The sequence below is a fragment of the Podarcis gaigeae genome (genome assembly GCF_964106915.1).
Source record: "Podarcis gaigeae genome assembly, chromosome: 9".
NCBI lineage: Eukaryota > Metazoa > Chordata > Lepidosauria > Squamata > Lacertidae > Podarcis > Podarcis gaigeae.
The window spans coordinates 12,800,313-12,822,984 of NC_139685.1; the positions used below are offsets into that span (position 1 = coordinate 12,800,313).

The window sequence follows — 22,672 nt, forward strand, 5'->3', positions numbered from 1 at the left end:
AGAGCAGAAATATATACTCAAAATGATCACGTGGGCTATATAAATTTCCTGGTCTGTATATTTCAGTCTTCAGGGGGAGATCATAGGTGTGAGTGTGGTCTGAATTTACGTTTTGGGGTTGCTGGTTGTTGTTTCTTTCACTTTTTTTAAAAGCAGCAGCAGCAACAACAGTATCCTAGGTGCACATAGAAGACTACAATTCAATCTTGCTTGCTATGGGTACATATCCAGTAGCTGAAATTAGCTGCCTGAATCCTGCATAAATCGAGACTTGAACTCACTGTGCATCAGCTCGTGTGTGGGAAGTTCAATGCTGCTTTATGTAGTTATCACCTCTCTACTCCAGCAGTCCAGCTTTGTCAGGTGGATGGGACCCCCCCCCCCCACCTATCAATCGGCCATGGTCAATATGACAACACATGCTTGACAGGTGGCTGGTCCCACCCACTTGTCGGTGAGGCGGGGAAGATAAGAGATCTAGCCCACCAGGCCAAAAATATTCCCCATCAGGGCATTGGGGGAAATTCAAAATGGGAGGGGGAAACTAGAGCAGGGGTAGGCAACCTAAGGCCCATGGGACACAAGTGGCCCATGGGGGTCGTTTAACCAGCCCACGAGCTGCCCCTGAACCAAGCCGCCCACTCGGTGAGTCCCTGCGTACTGCGCTAAACTGGCGTGTGGTGCCTCACTTCTGTGGCATAGGAAATCACGTCTGCACATGTACAGACGCCGAAAATCACGTCTGCGCAGATTCAGAAAATTGCATGCCCGTGCACTTAGGCACGTGCGCAATCTGGCCCGCAGAGGGATCTCTGCTGGAGTGAACCGGCCCAGGCGAGGTAATCCTTGCCAACCCCTGAACTAGAGCATTACCACAGCTACCAGGTAAACTCCTAGCCAGGAGACGGAATGGGCTGGTAGGGTTGAAAGCAGCACTGCTGAGTCCTGGCAAGATACACACGGCCTGACAAGCTACTGCATGCTGTGTGCCACTGCTAGCCCTAGCATTGAGTTCCAGGCTAAGGTTGCTTAGGATTGCTATGGCTTCCTGCTTTCTTTCCTCTAGCGACTGAACACACATCAAATTAACGATGGGGAGGCTAACACCTAATTTTAATCTTACTCCTGCTCTGAGCATCTATGCTTGCAGAAGAGAGAACATAGTTCAGAAGTGATAAGAACCAGTCAGTCCAGTAAAACAAAATTCGTTTACTGGATCTGCATTTCTCAACCTCATCTAAATATTCATTTTTTTGGATTTATGAAAGCAAGCGGCAGAAGGGATTTATAGATGTCAGAGCTTCTGAACAGACCAGGGGCAAAACAAAATGCATTCAGGCACGCAATAAAATATGCTAGGTAAGATATTCTTAGTCATATGCTAACTTTTGATATTAAATACCATAAAGGCAGAGAAAACTGTTTAGGAGTTATGAAAAGAGTCTACAGTTTAGTGAAAGCTTTTTCTTGGAGAAAAATGTCAGTTTCAATGGTTTCCAGGCTGAAAAGTTCAGCAGTTCCAAACTGATAATATTTTATATACCTTATTATAGCTACATTATATGCCCTATTCCAGCAATTTGAGTGTTCTTACATAGTCAACCAATAGGCAATTACAGCAAGGCTCTTGATTCTGAGGTCCACTGAGATAGTGCATAAGCAAAATTCTAGACCATTCATTATTTATGCTTGACAACCATCATGGTGATGAACTCGATAGAGGGAAGTTGTGATCAGCCAGTTTGAGATCGCTATCTGACCAGGCCAGGAAGGACTTGACCTCACTCTAAATGCCCTTCTTTGGTCACTGAGATAAGCACACAGAGTTATGTTATCACATCTTCTATATGTTCCCTGTTGGTTGGGGTCATGCTAAAAAAAAAGAAAGTAGTTTTTCTTTTTTTAAAAGAAAGGGACTGAAACTGTAGCTGACCAGAGAAAATGGTTACAAACACAAAAGGTAAATGATTATGTGTGATCTTTCCAAGGAGAAATTTGCCCACACATAGCCAACATTGCTTTTGTGCTGAAAATCAAGAGTCAAACATTCAGCATAGCCATTAACTGTTTGTTAACTGTTCCGTCATGTGAACTAAGCACATCTCACTTCATTCCTCAAAATGCTGATGTCCTTCATAGACATGACAATTCTCAAGGATGTGCATACTATGCAGCAAAGTTTATCAAAAAGTCTTTGCCATGGACAATATACATTCTGAAGCCTATACTGGCTATGCTAGAGGCAGCCAATGTAGCACTCTCCAGACTGCAACAGAATAAAAATAAAAATGTTGATCTGCATAGCAAATACATTGTCCTAAGAAGGAGGCACAATTTGTAAAGCAAATTTCAGGAATATGTTTGAAGTAGAATAAAATTATAATATGGGGGGTGGACACCAAATTTTATTAATAAAATTTCAACTGTGTTGTTGAAATGTATCTTTTAAAATAATAGATTTAAGCTGCAATCCCATACAGGCAGTGACCATTTTGCGTGGGGATTCCGTTCCTGACCCCTGTGCATGTCAGCGGTAGGGATGGGCAATGCCAGGTTTTCAATCAACGTCACGATTTATCGCCAGCCATACATCGGGATCTGGGGATACACCGCAATGTTAACACAAGTTGCATTGGCCCCAGCACGCAAGGTGTGGGGTGAAAACTGCCTCAGCTCTCACTGTGGGGGGAGGCTGAGGTGCTTTCACCCCAATGTCTCGTAGGCTGGGAACAGTGCAGCTTCTTTCTGTGGCTCAGGTGGGGAGCAAAAAGGGTCCCGCCCCTGCCCCCCCCAGCTTTCCACTGTTCTTGATTTGAGTTTCTACTGAAACGAGGCTGCATTTTAATGTTGTATTTTAATCTTGTTTTTAAGTTGTATTTTAATCGTTTTTATACCTGGTGTTAGCCGCCCTGAGCCCGGTCTTTCTTTCTTTCTTTCTTTCTTTCTTTCTTTCTTTCTTTCTTTCTTTTTCCTGCCCCCCCCCCCAGCTGAGCGAGCTGCATGCCTCTCGGGCTTGCACGCAAGGCATCAAGGCTTGCTCACCTGGGGGGTGCGCAATACAGCTTCCCTCTTCCCTCTGTGGTATGAGGGGCAGATTGTGATGGTGGCTTCACCTGGCAGTATATCCTGGGTGAAATCGTTGCTGCTACTGTCCCTCTGCTGCTAGAGGCTTGAGGTTGAAAGTGGTGCTGATCACAGAGGGAGTCAGAAGCGGTGTTGGTTTCATCCGCAATATACTGCTGGGACGTGGGTGGCGCTGTGGGTTAAACCACAGAGCCTAGGACGTGCTGATCAGAAGGTCAGCAGTTTGAATCCCCGCAATGGGGTGAGCTCCCGTTGCTCGGTCCCCTGTTCCTGCCCACCTAGCAGTTCGAAAGCATGTCAAAGTGCAGGGAGATAAATAGGTACCACTCTAAATAGGGAAGGTAAACGGCGTTTCCGTGCGCTGCTCTGGTTTGCCAGAAGCAGCTTAGTCATGCTGGCTACATGACCCGGAAGCTGTACGCCGGCTCCCTTGGCCAATAAGGCGAGATGAGCGCCACAACCCCAGAGTCGGTCACGACTGGACCTAATGGGTCAGGGGTCCCTTTACCTTTTTTTTAAGCTGCCATTGTGGTCTGCCCCTCATACTGGTTCCAGGGTGTATCAATACATTGCACAGGCCTAGTCGGTGGAGAGCCCATAAGCCCATTCTGCCCTCTTACGGGTCCAAAAGACCTGTGTGTCGGCAGACACGCAAATGGTTGCTGTCTGTAAATACTTGCTGGGGAGTTAAGTCTCACTGAACTCAATGGACTTTGTCCAACCAAATCGCCCTCAGAGCAGAGCCGCTGAAGTCAATGGACTTTAGTGAGAAAAGCCTACTGATTGCAACAGCTCTACTTTGAGCATCACAACCCAGTGAGATTCAATTCTAAATGCACATGCATAGGGAATGCATTGTTAGAATCGTTTTAGCTTTCATTTCCCATGTTCTTACTAGGCACATCTGCATGGTAAAGAAATTAAAATAAATCCTAACTCCCAGCTCTCCTGAAACTAAACTACTACAGAATTGCATGTTTGAAGGGTTCTGTGTCAAAAAGGCCCTTATCCTTGGACAAAGTTTTCACATAGAGAAATCTCCTGGTGGCATTCCCAGGTAGTTTTTCTCTTTAAGTCTGAGAAGCGTACAGGTTCAGAAAAATTATGTGGCAAGATGTAATTGATAAATGTAACACATCATTAATTATGTTGTCAAAGAACCTTTAAAATGCTTCAATTTCAGAAAAATCTGTTATGTGTGAAAGAAAACAAAGATTTCTTGTTCAGTAAAAATATTTTCATATTACTTTTCTTATAGAGACTAAAAAAACAAACCCTGCAGTAAATGAGGAAAACAATGCATTTCCCAATGTAAACAGCAGCTTTCTTATGAAATACACATTTAAAAATGTCCTTATGTTCAGATACCCCCAAATTAAGTACGACTATGAATTCTGACTTACCTGGAAGACTCCACAAACCAGAGACTTCTAAAGTCCTCAACTTTTTCTCCAGTTCTGCTACACGATTGCCTAAGATTCTGAAATGAAGATAAAATGTTCCATGAAATGTAATTAAAAGTATAGTAATATCACCATGGATGGGCATGTGCCCTGTTTATATTTGATGGGTGATATCCAATGATAGGTGATATACGTATGGTATAGATTAATTCACGTGAAATACATATATTTTTTTCACATCAGGTTAGAAACGTCTCCAATATATCAGAAATTATTCTGAAATAATATATGTATGACATGCCCATGCAATCCACCCACTCCTGAAATTGGTGTACAATCTCAAGGCTTGCTTGTATTCTGCACATTTGCAGACTACATTAATGGATTCACTTCTCCTTCATAATTAATCAGAATGGCTTCCTGCATATTTGCCTCAAATCCACTGATCTCGTTACCATACATCCAGTCTACATATCAACAAATCCTATGGAATCTGCAGTTGACTTAACTACTGTAACAAGGAATATGTAGTATTATCGCAATATGTATTTACCAGTGACTGTGATTAAGCATGTTTTGAGGAATTCAATTTTTGTGAATTCCAGTGTGCCCTGACCTAATCTATACGTCTCGTGCTAATGTGTACTCCTCACTGCAACTTGATTTTACACTTTCTAAATTGTTCCAATGCAGCTCGTAAGTAAAAAACTAAACCCCTATAGTTTAAAAATTGTGTATTTGAAAGAAAAGCGTTTTTAAAAATCAATATTTTGAAAGAAAATATCTCTGTAATGCTAATGGAACTGTACAGTACACCTTAAAGAAGGAATGCACATTCGTGTTTATCAAGCCACAATTGTGAGTAACGTTAAAAACGTAACATCAAGGGTTTTGGTAACATATTATGAAACCATGCTGCTGCGTCAGAGCCACTTAAGTTTCAGCATCCTGCTTGACTTAGCCAGTGGCGAAACCTAAGCACTTCCATTGAAATACAGTGGTACCTCGTTTTGAGTCAAGCTCAAAACGTGGCGAAACCTAAGCACTTCCATTGAAATACAGTGGTACCTCGTTTTGAGTCAAGCTCATTTCGTCGAATGTCCGCAGCAAACCCAGAAGTACCGGAACGGATTACTTCTGGGTTTGCCTCTCGCGCATGCGCAGAAGCGCAAACCACTTCGTGTGCATGTGCAGAGCGGGACTTTGTCATGCGTCCTTTTCATCTAGCGTCCGGGGCTCTGGAACGGATCCCAGTCGCAAAACAAGGTATGACTGTAAGAGCATATTCTTTCCTTTATTAACCCTGCCACTGAGTCCCTCCTGTTTCTCTATGTCAGATTTTAGACCATAAGCTTCTTAGGGCGCAGAACTGTCTTCTTGTGCTTTGCAAAGCACCATGCGCATGGATGGTGCTAATAATGCTGGTGATATCAGCAATATGTATCTCTCAAAACTGATGCATTGGGTTAACGGCAAAATAACTACAATTTCACAATTACATAAAGATGCACACCCACATTCACATTGTTTGGCGTTTTTGCTCTACCCCAAGATAAAAGCCTTTAAAACGAAACGCAAAACAGATTTTGAACTAAGTCAACTGAAAGTTCGAACCCTGTATGGGACAACCGCATATTCTTGCACTGCAGAGGGGACTGGAATAGATGAACCTCAGGATCCCTTACAACTCTGCAATTCTCTGTTTCTGCGAAAGTGCCTACTTGTTGGTTTGCCTTTGATGCTGAATGACCATGTTTTTCTCATGGATTGTCTCCAGTAAAGCAGTAGCCAAAGATTTAAGGTCATAAATGGACTGTGGTGTGGCTGGCAGGCTGCATCCATGATCCTCTGATAACAGCTCTTGGACTGGAAAAATCAAAACAAAAGAAATACTGACTTAGTTTTATGGAGATAGAAGCCTGGAAATGACACATCAAAAGACATTGGGGGCGGGGGGAAAATCAAATTCTATTCATTATTACTGAAACCCCTTGATCTGTTTTCATTGAAGCCCCGGAACAGCAGTTCTTAGCTTCCCTCACAGAAATGGTGACTTTTGAGGGTGTTCATTGTATCGCTCAAAGTTATTGCAGTATCTCAAAGTGAAAACAGGAATACATGAGCACAATCTTCGCTGTTTTCCTGAAGTCTCAGAATAGCAGTTCTTAGTTTCTGGAGACAAAAGGCAAGACAAAAACCAATGCAGTACCTTGCTTAGCAGAAAGGACTCCAGTTAGTGCACTGCTATTTGACTTGCTGTGAGACTTGGAATTTTTCCTCCTCTCTAGTGCATTCTAAAACAAACAGCAATCAAAGAATGGTAATTTGTTTTATTATATAAAAAAATGTGTTTTTTTAAGTAGAAAATGTCGACATAACTTTTGATTAGACTGAGAGGTTAAGAAATCACACTTTGGTCCCTCAAACTGTCCAAATTTATTTATTTATTTAAAAATTGTTTATTAAAAAATTGTTACATTTATTAAAAAATGTAACCACCAGCAAAGAGTAACTTAACACAGCATCTATGTTGTATGTAAGGTTTCGCCAAATGGAAGATTATTTTGCTACATATTCACACCCAACTTAAGTAGAAAACAGAGGTACATAGGAAAAGATTTCAGACATCTTAGATATTAGTCTAAAATAAATATCGCACTATATCACAATAAAAAGTATTTTTGCTGTTTTTATATTGTAAACTACCCTGTGATCCTTGGAGGAAGAGTGGCATATAAATTAAATAATAACAATAAATAAAAGTGTCATCTTCAGAATACATAATCAATATTAATGGTTGCTTTCAACTGAACATGTTGGATAAATCATTTTATTGTTGAAAAAAAATCTAAACAGATTTGGGCAGCTGAAGAATTGTACAGAATTCTTTTACAGCAATTTCTTCTGTAGCAATTGCATTCTCATGGGGGATAAAGCTAATTGAGATCTATCTTTTCTAACAAGCAAATAAAACATGTTTTAATCACTATGGGTATGTGATTAAGCCTTCCAATACTAGCAGAACATACAATGTTGAAAACCTTTATGTAAAAGAAAATAGGTCAATTACAGGTACTAAAATCACCCTGCAGCTCTCTATGAACACAGAAAAGGTGCGGCACTCTGTATTTTTGTGAATGAATTAATCTACTTTCTAATCAACTCTCTGAATGTGTAACAAGACGGCAAACAAATGCAAGTGCACACCACAAACACATGAATGAAACTGATTGCATATTATATCACAAAAACCAAATCTACCTTATACTTTACAATATTTGATTTGAGAATGTTGACCTCTTCTTGAATTTGCTTTAATCTCTCATGAAGATATCTGGAAAGTCAGAAAACAGACTATATTGCTTTCATGAAGCTGTTTATCCATTGAGCCATTTTAAAAGGTAACAGAAAGTAATGCAGAGATAGTGAAAGAGCTGAAGTTTGTAATCTGCTTATTTAATTAATTAGCAGGATTTATGTACTGGTTAAGCATCAACAATCTCTATGTGGTTTACAAAAAATATACATTAAAAATATCAATAAAACCAAATTTTAAAAACAAGTTTGACCTAAACATTTTCAAAGCATAAGTAAAATCGGCAGCTTAAAAAAAATACCATAATAAAATAAAATCTCATGATCAAGTATATGTCAAGTTTACATGGATGGGTAGGCTTGCCTAAAAATGTTTTTTAGCAGACACAGGAAACAATACAGGGCACAGTATCAATGGGGAGGGAATTCCAGAGTGTAGGATCAATTCCTTCTAAGCGCAGAGCGGACATTGTGTGGCACTTGTAAATGTGCCAGTTCTGCAGAGTGAAGAAGTCAAATGGACATACATGGGGGAAGGTCATCCTTCAAGTAAACTGGCTGCAAGCTTTAAAAAGTTTTATGCGCTAAAAGCAACATCTTGAACTTGGAACAAATCAGCAGCTCAAAAAATGAGGGGACTCAAGCTGCAATGGTGAACTGAAGGATTCACCCATCCCTTGCTAAGCCCATTATAAAATAAGCCCACCAGAGTCCTGGCTCAGTTCATGATGGTCTTGCCACCAGCTAGACCAACCCCTTAAAATTTAATATTGAATAAAATTGGTGATAGTGGACAACTCTGTCGGGTACCTGACTGGAGTCTGTATTTCTCTAGCCTTGTTTTATTGACCCAAATTGAAGGAGTAGATTAGTGACAATCAATTTAATCCTTGAGATAAACTTTGCGCCTAACCCCGTATTTTGTAGAACCTGAAAGTATTGCCACACTATTCTATCAAATACCTTTTCCATATAATTAAACAGCTGGGTGGGGCTTTTTAAGAAACAGTGATAGCTTCTTACACTTGATGGTATGTTACTGGCTTTATTTTTTAAAGAAAAAATTCTTTGTAGTGCAAATTTGGCTCCAAAGTCTTCTGGAGTATCTTATTGCTTTTAAACTAAAATTTAGAATGGCAAAATACAGTGGTACCTCGAGTTACATACGCTTCAGGTTACAGACTCCGCTAACCCAGAAATAGTGCTTCAGGTTAAGAACTTTGCTTCAGGATAATAACAGACATCGTGCTCCAGTGGCACGGCAGCAGCAGGAGGCCCCATTAGCTAAAGTGGTGCTTCAGGTTAAGAACAGTTTCAGGTTAAGAACAGACCTCCAGAACGACTTAATCTGAGGTACCACTGTAATTAAACAGCTGGGTGGAGCTTTTTAAGAAATAGTGATAGTATTTAACAGCTTCTTATACTTGATGTTATGTTACTGGCTTTATTTTATTTTTTTAAATGGCTCCAAAGTCTTCTGGAGTATCTTACTGCTTTTAAACTAAAATTGAGAACTGCAAAATATTAGCAATGACTTAATTTTTGAGGTGACCCTTGCAAATGCTATGTGGCCCATTGTTCCGATAAGTTATAAAAATTTCCAAAGAAACTCACCTGTTCTCCATACAAAGAGCATCAATATCGATAATGCGGTTTACATGTCCTCCAAGAACATGGTTAAGCTCCTGGTTTAATCTGTCAGACTTATCTTGGTAAGAAGAGCGCTCCTCTTTCACATCCTGTAGTTCATCCAATGCTGCTTGAAGATCATGTTGCAGAGTCTCAATCTGACAAAAAACCAAAACTCAAACGCATCACTGTATTCTGTTGAATATTATATTAACCTATGTGCAAAATAACCTGTTTCTGCAAGCAAAGCTTTAAAAAAGAGAAGTTAATAACCAAAGTAAAGGTAAAGGGACCCCTGACCTTAAGGTCCAGTCACGGACAACTCTGGGGTTGTGGCATTCATCTTGCTTTACTGGCCGAGGGAGCCGGCGTACAGCTTCCGGGTCATGTGGCCAGCAGGACTAAGCCACTTCTGGCGAACCAGAGCAGCGCACGGAAACACCGTTTACTTTCCCGCCGGAGCAGTACCTATTTATCTATTTGCACTTTGATGTGCTTTCGAACTGCTAGGTTGGCAGGATCAGGGACCGAGCAACAGGAGCTCACCCCGTCGCGGGGATTCGAACGGCCGACCTTTGATCGGCAAGTCCTAGGCTCGGTGGTTTAACCCACAGCGCCACCCGCATCCCTAATAACCAAATTGCATCTCTCCTTATGGTAGGGAGTCTGGCTGAGGAGAAGCAATAGGCAGAGGGGAATTTAGGCAGCGTTTCACCCCCATACCCTTTTAACTATTAAAACTGGATTATGTCCCAAAAGAAAATACTTCTTCACACAACACATTTATTTATGAAATTCAAAGCCCAGGTGTAGCGATGGCCATTAGAAAGGAACTAGACAAATTCTGTTAGGAATTTGGAGAGGATTTTGGATTTCATGCTTTGCTTGTGGGCTTCTGGGTAGCATCCAACTAAATGCTGTAAGGTAACTGGATGTCAGAAAAGATGATGTCTGGCCTGATACAGCAGGTCTCTTTATATGTTTTTACTTCTGCCCTACAAACAACTCAAGATCCAAAAATATATTCTGGAGGTACCAGGAACAGATGTACAATTATGTACAATGGTAAGTACTTGTTCTCGTGCTTTCTCCAGTTGCTGGACAAGGTCTTCACGTTCATGTGGTGCGAAGTGGCGTGCGCCAACCTCTTCATCTCCGAGTCTTTGCTTAGCTATTGTCATCCTAAGGAGCTGAAAGAAACACCAGCAAGTTAGTGCTTGAATTAAGGCAGTTTAATGAGGATTAATGAAGGCAGTATAAGGGATGTTCCACATTGTGGCGTTTGCCCTCCTAGGTGGGTCATAAGGAAAGGGTTAAATGAGTGTGAAGTGATTGGCCGGTGGGAACCCAAGGGGAGGAGTTAGAGTTGGAGTTGTTGGGAAGTCAGTTGGGAGTTGGAGAAGGAAGAGGGAGGATACGTCTGTGGGTTGGTCTAGTTTTGATGTGAGAGAAACTGTTAGGAGGAGTCAGATAGACAGTTGGGATAATCAGTTAGAAGTTATTAGGAAGGTATAGGCTGGTATAGAAACTAAGGATAAGAAACTGACAAGAAAAATTATCTGAAACCATAAACTTGTTCATGCTTATAAAATAAACTTGATTATTTGTTTTAATGTTAACAACTGTCTGGACTCGGTGTGTACCCAAGAGAAACGGGTTGGTGGCAGAGGGGAAGCAATCACAGTGGTGGCACAGGAATCAATAGACTGTCAAACGTCCGGGGACCCTGTGTGATCGCCACAAAAGTGGTGGTAGCGGTTTGATAACAACTGTTTGGACTCGTGTGTACCCGAGAGAAACGGATTGGTGGCAGCGGGGAAGCAATCACAGTGGTGGCACAGGGATTAATAGACCGTCAAACATCCGGGGACCCTGTGTGATCGCCACACACATATCCAGAGATAAACCTAGGTTTACCACCAACAATGCATTTAACAGGTAGTTGTAGCTAACCACAGGCCCCCCAAATGGGCTCTTGACTTGTGTGATACCCATATATGCCATCAGACACATTTATCTGGCCAGCTATCCTCTTTGGTTGGTGGAAGAGTAAGTGAGCATTGCATAACTCTGTACTACACACTTAAGGTGATGTGTGGAAGCCTGGGTGCAGTTATCTCACCCCAAATGGAAGAACCTAGATGCAAATCAGGTGTACGCAGGTACAGCCTCATATATTACCATATGGTGCACTGAAGGAGTATGCTCACCTGTTCATCTACCATACAAAGAAGACTGCTAGGTGGTTAAGTCTGTCCCATTAGGCAACATCAAGCAATGGCTTCCATGTGCAGAGTACCAATCATAGACCGAAGGAATAGCTTTATTATCGTCTCATACAAAATCCTTTTTACATTGTGACAGTTCATATGTTCTGCTGTGATGAATCAATGCACATTCATGCATGAACTACTCTCAGTTTTGCCACTAAATGTTGCTTTTTCTCACTGTTGTAGTGGAAGCAGAACAGTATGTTTAAAGCCAAATCTGTCTCCAATATGTACAAAGCATGTGTAATATTGTTGTTTTTGTTTAAGCACTTATTTCTATTATGGACTTTCTTTTAATTGTCCTATTAGGTTATGTGAGTACATCAACAGAAGAACAGGATATATAAATATATGATGATGATACAGATGTCTGTGAGTCCTGTTTTATAACAAATGTGCGCACATGTGAGGGGCAATCTTCTCACCACTTACAACTTCCCTATGCAAATCTTACCTGCCCGCCCCCCATTTTCCCCTTGGGTGGGTTATGGAAACTGAAGAAAGCCTGACTTCAAGTAAAGCACTTGGGGAGAATGGATTCAGTTTGAGAGTTAGGCCAGAGATGGCAACCTGCAGCTCTCCAGATGTTTCTAAACAACTATTCTCATCAGCCCCAGCCATCATCCCAGGAATGATGGGAGTTGTAGTTTAGCATCACCTGGAGGGCTAGCTTCCCCTCCCCTGATTAAGGCAATTCTTGTCCATGTGCCCCTCCCTGCACTTACACACACTTAGACCATACCCATTGAGTTAATCACCCATCTCCTGCTACCCTCCTGAGAAAAACCCCACCCCACCCTCCCACTATATATAAGGGTCTGGTGACTTCTGTTTCAGAGTATCTGAAGAAGTGTGCATGCACACAAAAGCTCATACCAAGAACAAACTTAGTTGGTCTCTAAGGTGCTACTGGAGATTAGATATAGATAGATAGATAGATAGATAGATAGATAGATAGATAGATAGATAGATGATAGATGACATATAGATAGATATTCGACTCCATCAGACCAACATGGCTACCTACTGGAATTTAGAACACACTTAGACACTTATGTGTTTGTCAATGTTATGTCTCAAATAGCCCTCAGGCTTTCTTTCAGTTTTAGCTGGAGGACAATTATGAGAATAACAATTAAACACATATCTAGAACATTTAATTATTTTCTTGATCTTCCCTATCAGTAGCAGCAATAATCTATCCATACTACCACTTTTAAAAAATACCTACAGCCTAAAATATAAAGGTAAAGGACCCCTGGACGGTTATCTCGCTTCAGGCTGAGGGAGATGGCGTTTGTCCACACACAGCTTTCCGAGTCATGAGGCCAGCATGACTAAACCACTTCTGGCACAACGGGACACCGTGAGAAGTGCCAGAGAGAATAGAAATACCGTTTACCTTTCTTACACAGTGGTACCTATTTATCTACTTGCATTGGTATGCTTGCAAACTGCTAGGATGGCAGGAGCTGGGACAGAGCAACAGGAGCTCTCTCCACTACACACATTTGAACCACCCACCTTCCGATCGACAAGCCCAAGAGGCTTAGTGATTTAGACCACAGCACCACCCGCTACCCTTAATTCAGAACTAAGTTCCACCGAGTACCTAATTTCAGTGAATGAAGTCCTCAATCTGGGATTGCCTTTTGTACAGCTTTGTTCAATGCTTCAGACACAGCAATCTGTTTATTTACAATGAGAATTCTAAAATACCACTGCAGTTAAAAAAAACCCTCATCAATCCCTGTGTCAGGCAAGATGTGCCCAATATGACAAACCAAAATATTTCACCAGTGTTTATGTGATCTCCAAAAGCAAGTATTCAAACTAGCATGAACTCAATTCGGAGCCAATCGTTTTCAAAGCTACCGTCAAAAATGTTTTGAGGAGTGAAAATAAAGTGTGCAAGTTACCTACAAAATGATGAGGCCATAGTGGATGCAACTATTTAACTCCAACCCTCCCCCCTCCACATTCTGCATTGCTGGGAGAGAGAAAGAATTACATCTCAGTGGTCCAATTTGTAGAATTGACGCAGAGGCATGAGAAATCTGCAGTGAAAACTCCCATGACTTAACATTTTGCAGCTGCGCTACAGAATTAATGCACATCATTATATTTCATGAAATAGAAGATCACTCTTCTGAAATTGAGCATCACATATTAAGGCTACCTAAAGCAATTTCAGAATGCCAATCACTTAAGTACCTATGGGCCAATTAAAATATTGCTGATGCAAATGACCCGCGATCCTCTGCTTCAGCCCCATTAAGCCCACGCTGCTGTGGCTGCTATTCTTCATTTGACAAGCTCCACAGGGTGACTGACTTGCAGGCCTCAATGAGGCATTGACCCCCATGTTGCTTTCATTTTGGCAAATTGGGCTGTTTTCGCATTCCCAGCCAGCAAAAATGGGGAAGAAGAGGAAGATGTTATGTGTGTGTTTTTAAGCACCAATTTATTTATATTTTTAAAAGCAATTTTACTAATAATAAAGACATGAATGGAAGGTGGTTGGAAAGAAGACTAAGAGAAGACGGTGGTCAAAGAATCAAGCCCCTGAGTTTTAATCTAACAGCAGAAGCCTTACAAGTACAGTGGTACCTCGGGTTAAGTACTTAATTTGTTCTGGAGGTCTGTTCTTCACCTGAAACTGTTCTTAACCAGTTTATCCACTTTAGCTAATGGGAAGATTAAAAATAAGGGGATAAATTTGCTGAATAAAATTATAACCAGGAATGCAGGAGCGGGAGATGTGAGGGAGTCCAAAGAAGTGAAAAGATCTATGTTAAAAGATGTGATATTGTATTGTTTTATTGGCATTGTGATTTAAACAAAAAATTGTTAATAAAAAATATTTTTTTAAAAAAATATCCACTTTAGCTAATGGGGCCTCCTGCTGCCGCTGTGCTGCTGGAGTACGATTTCTGTTCTCATCCTGAAGCAAAGTTCTTAAGCTGAAGCACTATTTCTGGGTTAGCGGAGTCTGTAACCTGAAGCGTATGTAACCTGAAGCATATGTAACCTGAGGTACCACTGTAGCTGTTATTGCAGATGAAATTTTGGTAAGGTGATCTTTTTAGCCGTTTGTGGGTCAGATCTGGTGTTGTTCTTCCATGTCCAACCCCCCAATTCAACAGCCTACCAGCTTATGGGGTCCATCCCTTAGGATCCCCCCCCCTAAGCTTTTTGTACCGATGCGAACCTTGGGGCTCTTCCAACCTTGATGACACTTCCTTCTTGAATGTGCACAGTGCTGTTTCAGCTATGGACCAACACTCAGAAAACTGAGTATATAACTATTATGGATAATGATTTGTTACTTGTGTTTTTGGTTCTTTTTCTTATGCACGATTGTGAACAGTTTGAATGTAAGGTATGTGGGGAAATGACATACAAATGAAGCAACTACAAACCAGGATTTTGGATTCCACGCTCCGCCTGGGTTTCCAAGGTGGCAGCTGTAGCCAGGAGAGTCTTTGCTAAGCCTAGACTAGTAAACCATGCCTTAGTTACATCTGGACTGGAGTAGTCTAATGCACTCACATGCACTGTCTTTGTAGACTGTTTGGATGACATTTATTGGGTTGGAAGAGCCCCCAGGAAACTCACTCTGTGTTTGAATGTTGGCCAATACACTGAAGCTGAATCCTGAAAAGACAAAGGGTTTTATGCGCGCCCAGGTTCTCACATCTGGGAAGCGGCCCCTGTTGGTAGCTGTAATCCATGCTCTAGTAACTTCCAGATTGGACGGTTGCAATGTGCTCTGCGTGGAGCTGTCCTTGAAGATATCTCGGAAACTTCAACCGGTCCATAACACAGCAGCAAGATTAGGGGCTGGGGTTCCATTTAGGTATCACATAACCCATTTTAAAATAACTGCACTGGTTTCCAGTTTGTTTCTGGGCCCAAATCAAAGTGCTCATGTTCGTGTTTAAAGCCCTAGATGACACAGGACCCAAATATCTGAAGGACCACCTCCTTCCTTACAGACCCTCTCAGATTATGAGATCAGCAAAGAGTGCTCCCTTACTAGTTCCTCCACCCTCAGGAGGCTCAGGATTAGGGGGTTGGCATTCTCTGTGAAAGCCCCTAAGCAACTTTAGTATACAATTCCTGGTGAATGCTGAAAATGCACCTCTGGCTTTTGACACTTGAGATGTGTATATTTTAGAATCCACCTTATTTTTGTGATTGTAAGTTGTTTCAAACTGATTTTAACATTGTGTTTTAATGCTGTAACCTGCTCTAGGACCTTAGGGTGAAGGGTGGGTGATTATTATTTCCTGCTCAGTAAATTTTTGCTGCTTGGCAGCTTTCAGGGGACCCAAGCTGGAATGGGTACATCTAATGCAAATCTTTGCTTAAAATTAGAAGAAGGAGGAGGAGGAGGAGGAGGAGGAGGAGGAGGAGGAGGAACATAAAAGATAGAAGGTGTGCTCTGGTGCAGATGCAATGCTGGCTGCCTTCTAACTTCAAAGGTGATGTTAGGAGTCAACCATGGAATTCTGCAACCCCTACCTGCACATTTCACCTTCCTCAAGTGAATGTCCATCTTAACTGCAGATAATGAAAACTTTTTGGGGGTAGGGCTCCAAATGGATCGAGATAAAAAAAGCCAATGTTAAAATGTGGTTTTAAATCCTAGTTAAAAGGGAAACCCTTCTAAGCTTCCCCCAGTAAGCTGTTTATCTTTTTCTCTCACCGTGAAGGTAAGGCCCCTTTAAGAGATGGGGAAGAGGGGAAAACAAAGTCATCAGAACTGAAGAGATGTGTCTAGAAGCAGAGAAAAAAAGCTGGGAAGTAAACTAAGATGCAGTTCTCTTGTATTAAAGCACAATAAATTATTTAATGTTTCCAGCATTGCTTCACAACGCAAGGAACAACACACTCCCTAAAACCAATCTGCCACTCCTACTCAAAATAATATTTCACTACTGGTGACTCAGAACTATTGAGCAGTTCTTCCAGAAAACTTCAGATTTTCCTATCTTCTAGCCCAGAAATAGTGGGAACACTTTTATTTCTTTAGTATTTTGCATTTATTGTCCAAAAGGCACATTTTGTCCGTGGTGGCATGAAACAAAGATACCTTTAAACCTCAGGCAAGCTGCATCCAGGAGCAGTTCTGGTGGTGTGTGTCAGGCTTGATAAGAGATTGTGATAAGTCACAAAAATAAACAGCCTTAGAACTCAACTTGCAAACTGCAGTGTGTGCGTGTCACCACAGTTCTGTTAACTGCTACTGCAAATTCTTCGGACAGATTGCCAGAAAATGTTTTGGGGTGCTTTATAACATTTGAGATGCACCAAATAAATGAAAAACCTAGGTTGTGTTTTTTTAAAGAACATTATGTAATTAATTTGCTTTTATACTTAATCTGCTTGAACTTGGGTTTTTTTGGCCACAACCAAAAAGGTCATTGCCTAAAGCACATTCCTCACTCAGTTTTCAGGTAGTTATTATCAGGTATATTTAAGCAACTGCACAACTTTAAATCCCCCCAAACCCTTTAAAACCACGCCTCTGCTCCTATTGATAGATATGTCTACTGAAGTATTTCCCCTCCTCCTCCCACTCCTATGGCCCAGTTTGCTTGGGGAAAAACAACTGTATGAATCACACATCCAGGCAGAGTTCACTCATAAAGCATCTTTTCAGGCTGCAAAAGCAGCTGCTTGCTCATCTCTTGCCAGAGGTGACACTGGCAGAGACCATCTGGGCATTCACTTTGGAACAGATAGAAGCACAACTATCAAAACGGTACCGAAATTATTCTTTGGGGAGTGTGCATGCTTTAATTATTATTACAGTGCTTTTGTCTAATACTCCAACAAAATTAACAATCTGCCAGCGCAGCGGGGCTCGCTTTGCTGAACCCAATGGTTCAAGGCACACATTTTAAAATGTAAGAACATAAGAAGAGCCTGCTGTATCAGGTGGTCAACAGCCCATCTAGTCCAGGATTCTACTCACACAGTGGCCAACCTGAGGTCCACAGGAAGCTCACATACAGAACACTTGCAATTCCCAGCGAGTCTGACAGTGGAGGTACAACATGGCCATCATCTAGAAACTTCAGGCTGGCACAGGAGAGGGGTCCAAATTGGGCATTCATCTGGCAATGGGATGGCATAGGAGCCAGTGGATCTGCAACTGGCCCAGTTCTACCACCTTAGCACCCTGTTTTGTGGTCCTCAACAAGTTCCCCTGAGTGTGAAGATTGGTGGCAGTAGCCTTCCATCTGCTCAGGCAGATCTCTGGCCTCCGCTGAAGCAGATTTTTTTCTTTTATATTCTTTTACTTTTTGGAGCCTGTGTGCGCCCTTCCAACCCAGGAAAGAAGCACATTGATCATTATTTTAAGCAGTCAAAAGGCTATCCCTCCCTGGGATTTCACACTACTGACATCAGATTTCATCACTAAGAATAAAGCCGTTTACTTTCTCGTCTGCAAAGCCTCAAATAAATGAATTAAGATTAGATAGCAAAAGCTAAAGGTGAAAATAAAACAGGCAGTTTTATACAAGCTGGAAGCGCTCAAGTATTCAGAGGTTGTGGAAGTCTAAAAGCTTTGTGGGTTTTGCCTTGGGCAAGCACTGCCGATGCTGACAGCTGTTTCTCATCCATTTGTCCTCCTGTCTATAAACATGTAAGTAAATAAAAAGATCTGTGCCAAGACATAAGACCACACTGCTTTCCCCTCCAAAGTTTACTGGCTTTGGGTTCTTATACATAGTTCATAGTTCCGTATAGTTAAAGCCATGGTTTTCCCAGTAGTGATGTATGGAAATGAAAGCTGGACCATAAAGAAGGCTGATCGTCGAAGAATTGATGCTTTTGAATTATGGTGCTGGAGGAGACTCTTGAGAGTCCCATGGACTGCAAGAAGATCAAACCTCTCCATTCTGAAGGAAATCAGCCCTGAGTGCTCACTGGAAGGACAGATCCTGAAGCTGAGGCTCCAATACTTTGGCCACCTGATGAGAAGAGAAGACTCCCTGGAAAAGACCCTGATGTTGGGAAAGATGGAGGGCACAAGGAGAAGGGGACGACAGAGGATGAGATGGTTGGACAGTGTTCTCGAAGCTACCAGCATGAGTTTGACCAAACTGTGGGAGGCGGCGGAAGACAGGAGTCCCTGGCGTGCTCTGGTCCATGGGGTCACGAAGAGTCGGACACGACTAAACGACTAAACAACAACATAGTTCAGAAAAGAAAGAACAAGATGCATCCCAGTTTGCACATGGTTTGCACATGGTTTGCTGTGAACACTTCTATCTGGGCTTTTTGTCTCCTCTCTGCTAGTATGATGGAAGGAAATGATCCCTACCTTAGACATCCAAACCAGGCACTGTAATTTCTTTTGCTCCAACAAACTACAATCAGCAGTACAGTCAGACAACATAACTTGGCTACAGTTTGTGGTTTGTTGGCTGCAGATCATGGAGTGGGAAGGAGCAAAGTGGATATTCTTTACTCATGCACAGTAAGCCATGGTTTATGGCTTACTGTGATGTGCAAACCCAGCTCCTAGCTTCAATCCTAAGAGTTGAATCCATGAATGCAAATGGGGCATCACTGCGTTTCAGCTTGAGGATTAATGCCAGTGTAAACAAACAAGGTTTTAACTCATGCTGGGGACTCTCAGTTTGAAAGATTTTCTAAACAGAACACTCTGTAGAGAAAAACGAATGTGCACAAATCTTGTACATGTGAGATACTGGCAAATATTATAACTACCACCACAGAAAGCAATTCATTACTGAGCATTACATGTTTCTTTTAATTCTATAAAAGTGCTGCACAGCAGGCCTATGATAAATTTAGCCACTGTAAGCTAAAACATTAATCTTGTTCAGACCTATTGGGAAACAGTGGTTTCCTATTGTTGTTGTTGTATTATGTATTAGATGCTTTTTTCACACAAAAACAGAAGCAACATTAAAACTAAATATAAAAACAGTAATAAGAACCTAAGATGCCCATCCGTAATACATATAAAAGGGCAGATCTAACTCAACCTACCTCACTAAAAAGATGAGCAAAAAGGAGGCCACGGATAGACCCAATACCCTCTAAATTAAGGCTCTAAAGCCTAAGTGAATAAAAATGTTTTCTCCTGGGTCCTAAAAATAAGTAACGGTGAGTCAGGCATACCTCCATGGGAAAGCAATTCACAAGCAGGAAGTTACCACTGAGAACACCATTCTCATGTTACCAACTTCTACTCTTTCTTTTCAGAAGGAGAAGGGCATCAGATGACAAACACAAGTTCAGGGTTGGTTCTCAAGGAGTGTGGTGGTCCTTATGGTATAAAGTCCTTGAGTATTTATTGTTGTGACGTGGGGTTTGTGATTTCAGCTCTCTTGACATAATATGCTGGAGACAGTTCTCTAGTAACACTTCTTTATTAAAGCAAACAAGACTGAGACTTGAGGAGGGGAGAGCTACATTTATAGGGACAGGGAACAAGCTAGAAAGGATACATTTTGGAGGGAACAATATCAGGCAATCACAGTCCTGCCTTTTGGAGGGAACCAATAAGACAGAGGATCCAAATACAGCAGCTTAAATGAACCAATAGTAGCTGTACCCTCTGGAACCAAAAGGCAGTTACTTTACCCTAATGCAATACAGACAATAATAATACAGATATAAAATCCTTTGACTCAATACACAACATTTATAGGTCAAAATCAACATTTTGAATTGACTTCAGTAACTAATTGATTGCCAACGGATTCCTGCCGCATTGTCCCATTCAGCAACCTGGCCACTGAATTCTGCACCAGCTGCTGTTTCCAAACTGTCTTCAAAGGCAACTCCATGTATAACACATTCCAACAATCTAACTAGAGTTTACAGAGCATAAACAACAGAAGCTAGGCTCTCTCTGTCCAGATAGGGGCATAGCTGGGCCACCAGCAACATCCTGGGAGGAATAAGGTGAAACTGTGAACCTCCCTTGTTATTTTTGCTAAAGGATGATGTACGCCGTTTATACAATCTTGCTATATTTATAGTATTCAAATGTGGTTGTTTGTATATTATTATATTTGCTATCGTTTGGCGATGTTATTATGAAATTGTTATTACGTTATTGTTTTGTTGTCATTGCGAAATTGTTTTTGTAGTGTTTGTTTGAAATTTATTCCTGTTTTCTTTGTTGCAAGCCGTATTGAGCGTAATTTTTTTCTGTGAAGAAAAGCACCATACAAATAGAATGAATGACTGAATGAATGATGAAAGGCACTTTGCACCACTGCAATAGTAGTGAATCCAGAAGTACTTGTAAGCTATGCACCTGCACCTTCAAAGGGCATGTAAGCTCCCATTCAAAGCAGGCCCTGCCCTGCCCATGTGGTCTAGGAAACAACCCACTAACAGTGCCTCAGTCTGATCTGGAATAAGCTTCAGTTTGTTGGCTCACTGCTGAGGCCAGATGTTGGTTTACCACATCCATTGCCACACATATTGCTCACAATACACACCAAAACTCCTGATGATTCCACTCAGCAGTGTCATGTAGATGTTAAGCAGCATGGGGGATAAAATGGATTCTTGTGGCACCCCACCCGGGCCTAAATAAGACTGCACAGGCACTACGCTCTGCAAACAGTCATCCAACAAAATGAGGCCTAAACCCTGATTGAAATGGATCTAGAAAATCAGTTTTCCAAGAAAGCTGGGATCTGCCCACAATCAAGTGCTCAAGAACTCAAGAAGGGTCACTAGCAATCTGCTGATAGTTATTTAGGTTTTCTTAATTCTGCAAGGGTTTCTTGTGATCTTACCACTGGCTCCTTTAGGTAAACAGGCACCTTACCCCCCTGCAAGGAGAAATTCATCACCTCCCTGGCCCAGCCAGCCATCCCCTCCTTACTAGTTTTATTCAGTCATAATGGGCAAAGATCAAGAGCACGTGGTTTCCCAGATCAAACCAACTACCTTGTTCACATCAAACACAACTAGACTAGACAGTGATCTGGACCCTTCTTGCAATTCATCTGCTATAACAATGGAGCTGAAGTCCCAGCAGAAACAAGCAATTTTATCCTCAAACAACTCACAAAGATAAGCAACTGCATCACAATGAGGCTCAACCTTGCACCATTCTTCTTTTTGCTCGAGGGGAGGAAGTTTAAATCTTCCTATTGCAGTTCGTTACAAACCGGTTTCTTGCTAGACTGAATATGAGAAACTGTGCTTCGTTCAAACCAGTTATAACAAACCAAAATCAAACCATTGTGTCTCGCCAAGTGTGAACCAGGCTACTGGCTCTAATCTTCCATATATAATTGGGAATATATATGGCAGCAAAGAATTTTAAATAGGATGGTATTTTGAACTAAGGCCTAGACAGCATCTTAAAAGGTGAGATATCACCTTGCTGACAAAGGTCCGTATAGTTAAAACTATGATTTTCCCAGTAGTGATGTATGGAAGTGAGAGCTGGACCACAAAGAAGGCTGATCGCCAAAGAATTGATGCTTTTGAATTATGGTGCTGGAGGAGACTCTTGAGAGTCCCATGGACTGCAAGAAGATCAAACCTCTCCATACTGAAGGAAATCAGCCCTGAGTGCTCACTGGAAGGACAGATCCTGAAACTGAGACTCCAATACTTTGGCCACCTGATGAGAAGAGAAGACTCCCTGGAAAAGACCCTGATGTTGGGAAAGATGGAGGGCACAAGGAGAAGGGGACGACAGAGGACGAGATGGTTGGACAGTGTTCTCGAAGCTACAAACATGAGTCTGACCAAACTGCGGGAGACAGTGGAAGACAGAAGTGCCTGGCGTGCTCTGGTCCATGGGGTCACGAAGAGTTGGATGCAATTAAATGACTAAACAACAACAAGGCCTAAAAGCTCAGCAGCAACATTCTTCCATGCAGGTTGAGACACAAGGGGCTCTTTACATTTCTCCTTCTCAGCATCAACACAATAATTTGAGCAGGGTCT

The 22,672-nt window shown here is 41.7% G+C and overlaps 1 protein-coding gene across 4 annotated transcripts in view; it reads right to left on the reverse strand.

The window, feature by feature from the left end:
- The window catches only part of CCDC149 (coiled-coil domain containing 149), a gene marked incomplete at its 3' end in the record, with an annotated part of 57,336 nt that overhangs the window by 16,116 nt on the left and 18,548 nt on the right, over window positions 1-22,672 (reverse strand). For all 4 annotated transcript variants that reach the window (XM_083754949.1, XM_083754948.1, XM_083754951.1 and 1 more), the window contains exons 5-10: window positions 10,505-10,621; window positions 9,417-9,589; window positions 7,749-7,821; window positions 6,697-6,781; window positions 6,209-6,353; window positions 4,488-4,564 (exon numbers count right to left, since the gene is read on the reverse strand). In XM_083754949.1, coding sequence (XP_083611075.1) covers window positions 4,488-4,564; window positions 6,209-6,353; window positions 6,697-6,781; window positions 7,749-7,821; window positions 9,417-9,589; window positions 10,505-10,621 — 670 coding nt within the window. The remainder of the gene's footprint in view (window positions 1-4,487; window positions 4,565-6,208; window positions 6,354-6,696; window positions 6,782-7,748; window positions 7,822-9,416; window positions 9,590-10,504; window positions 10,622-22,672) is intronic.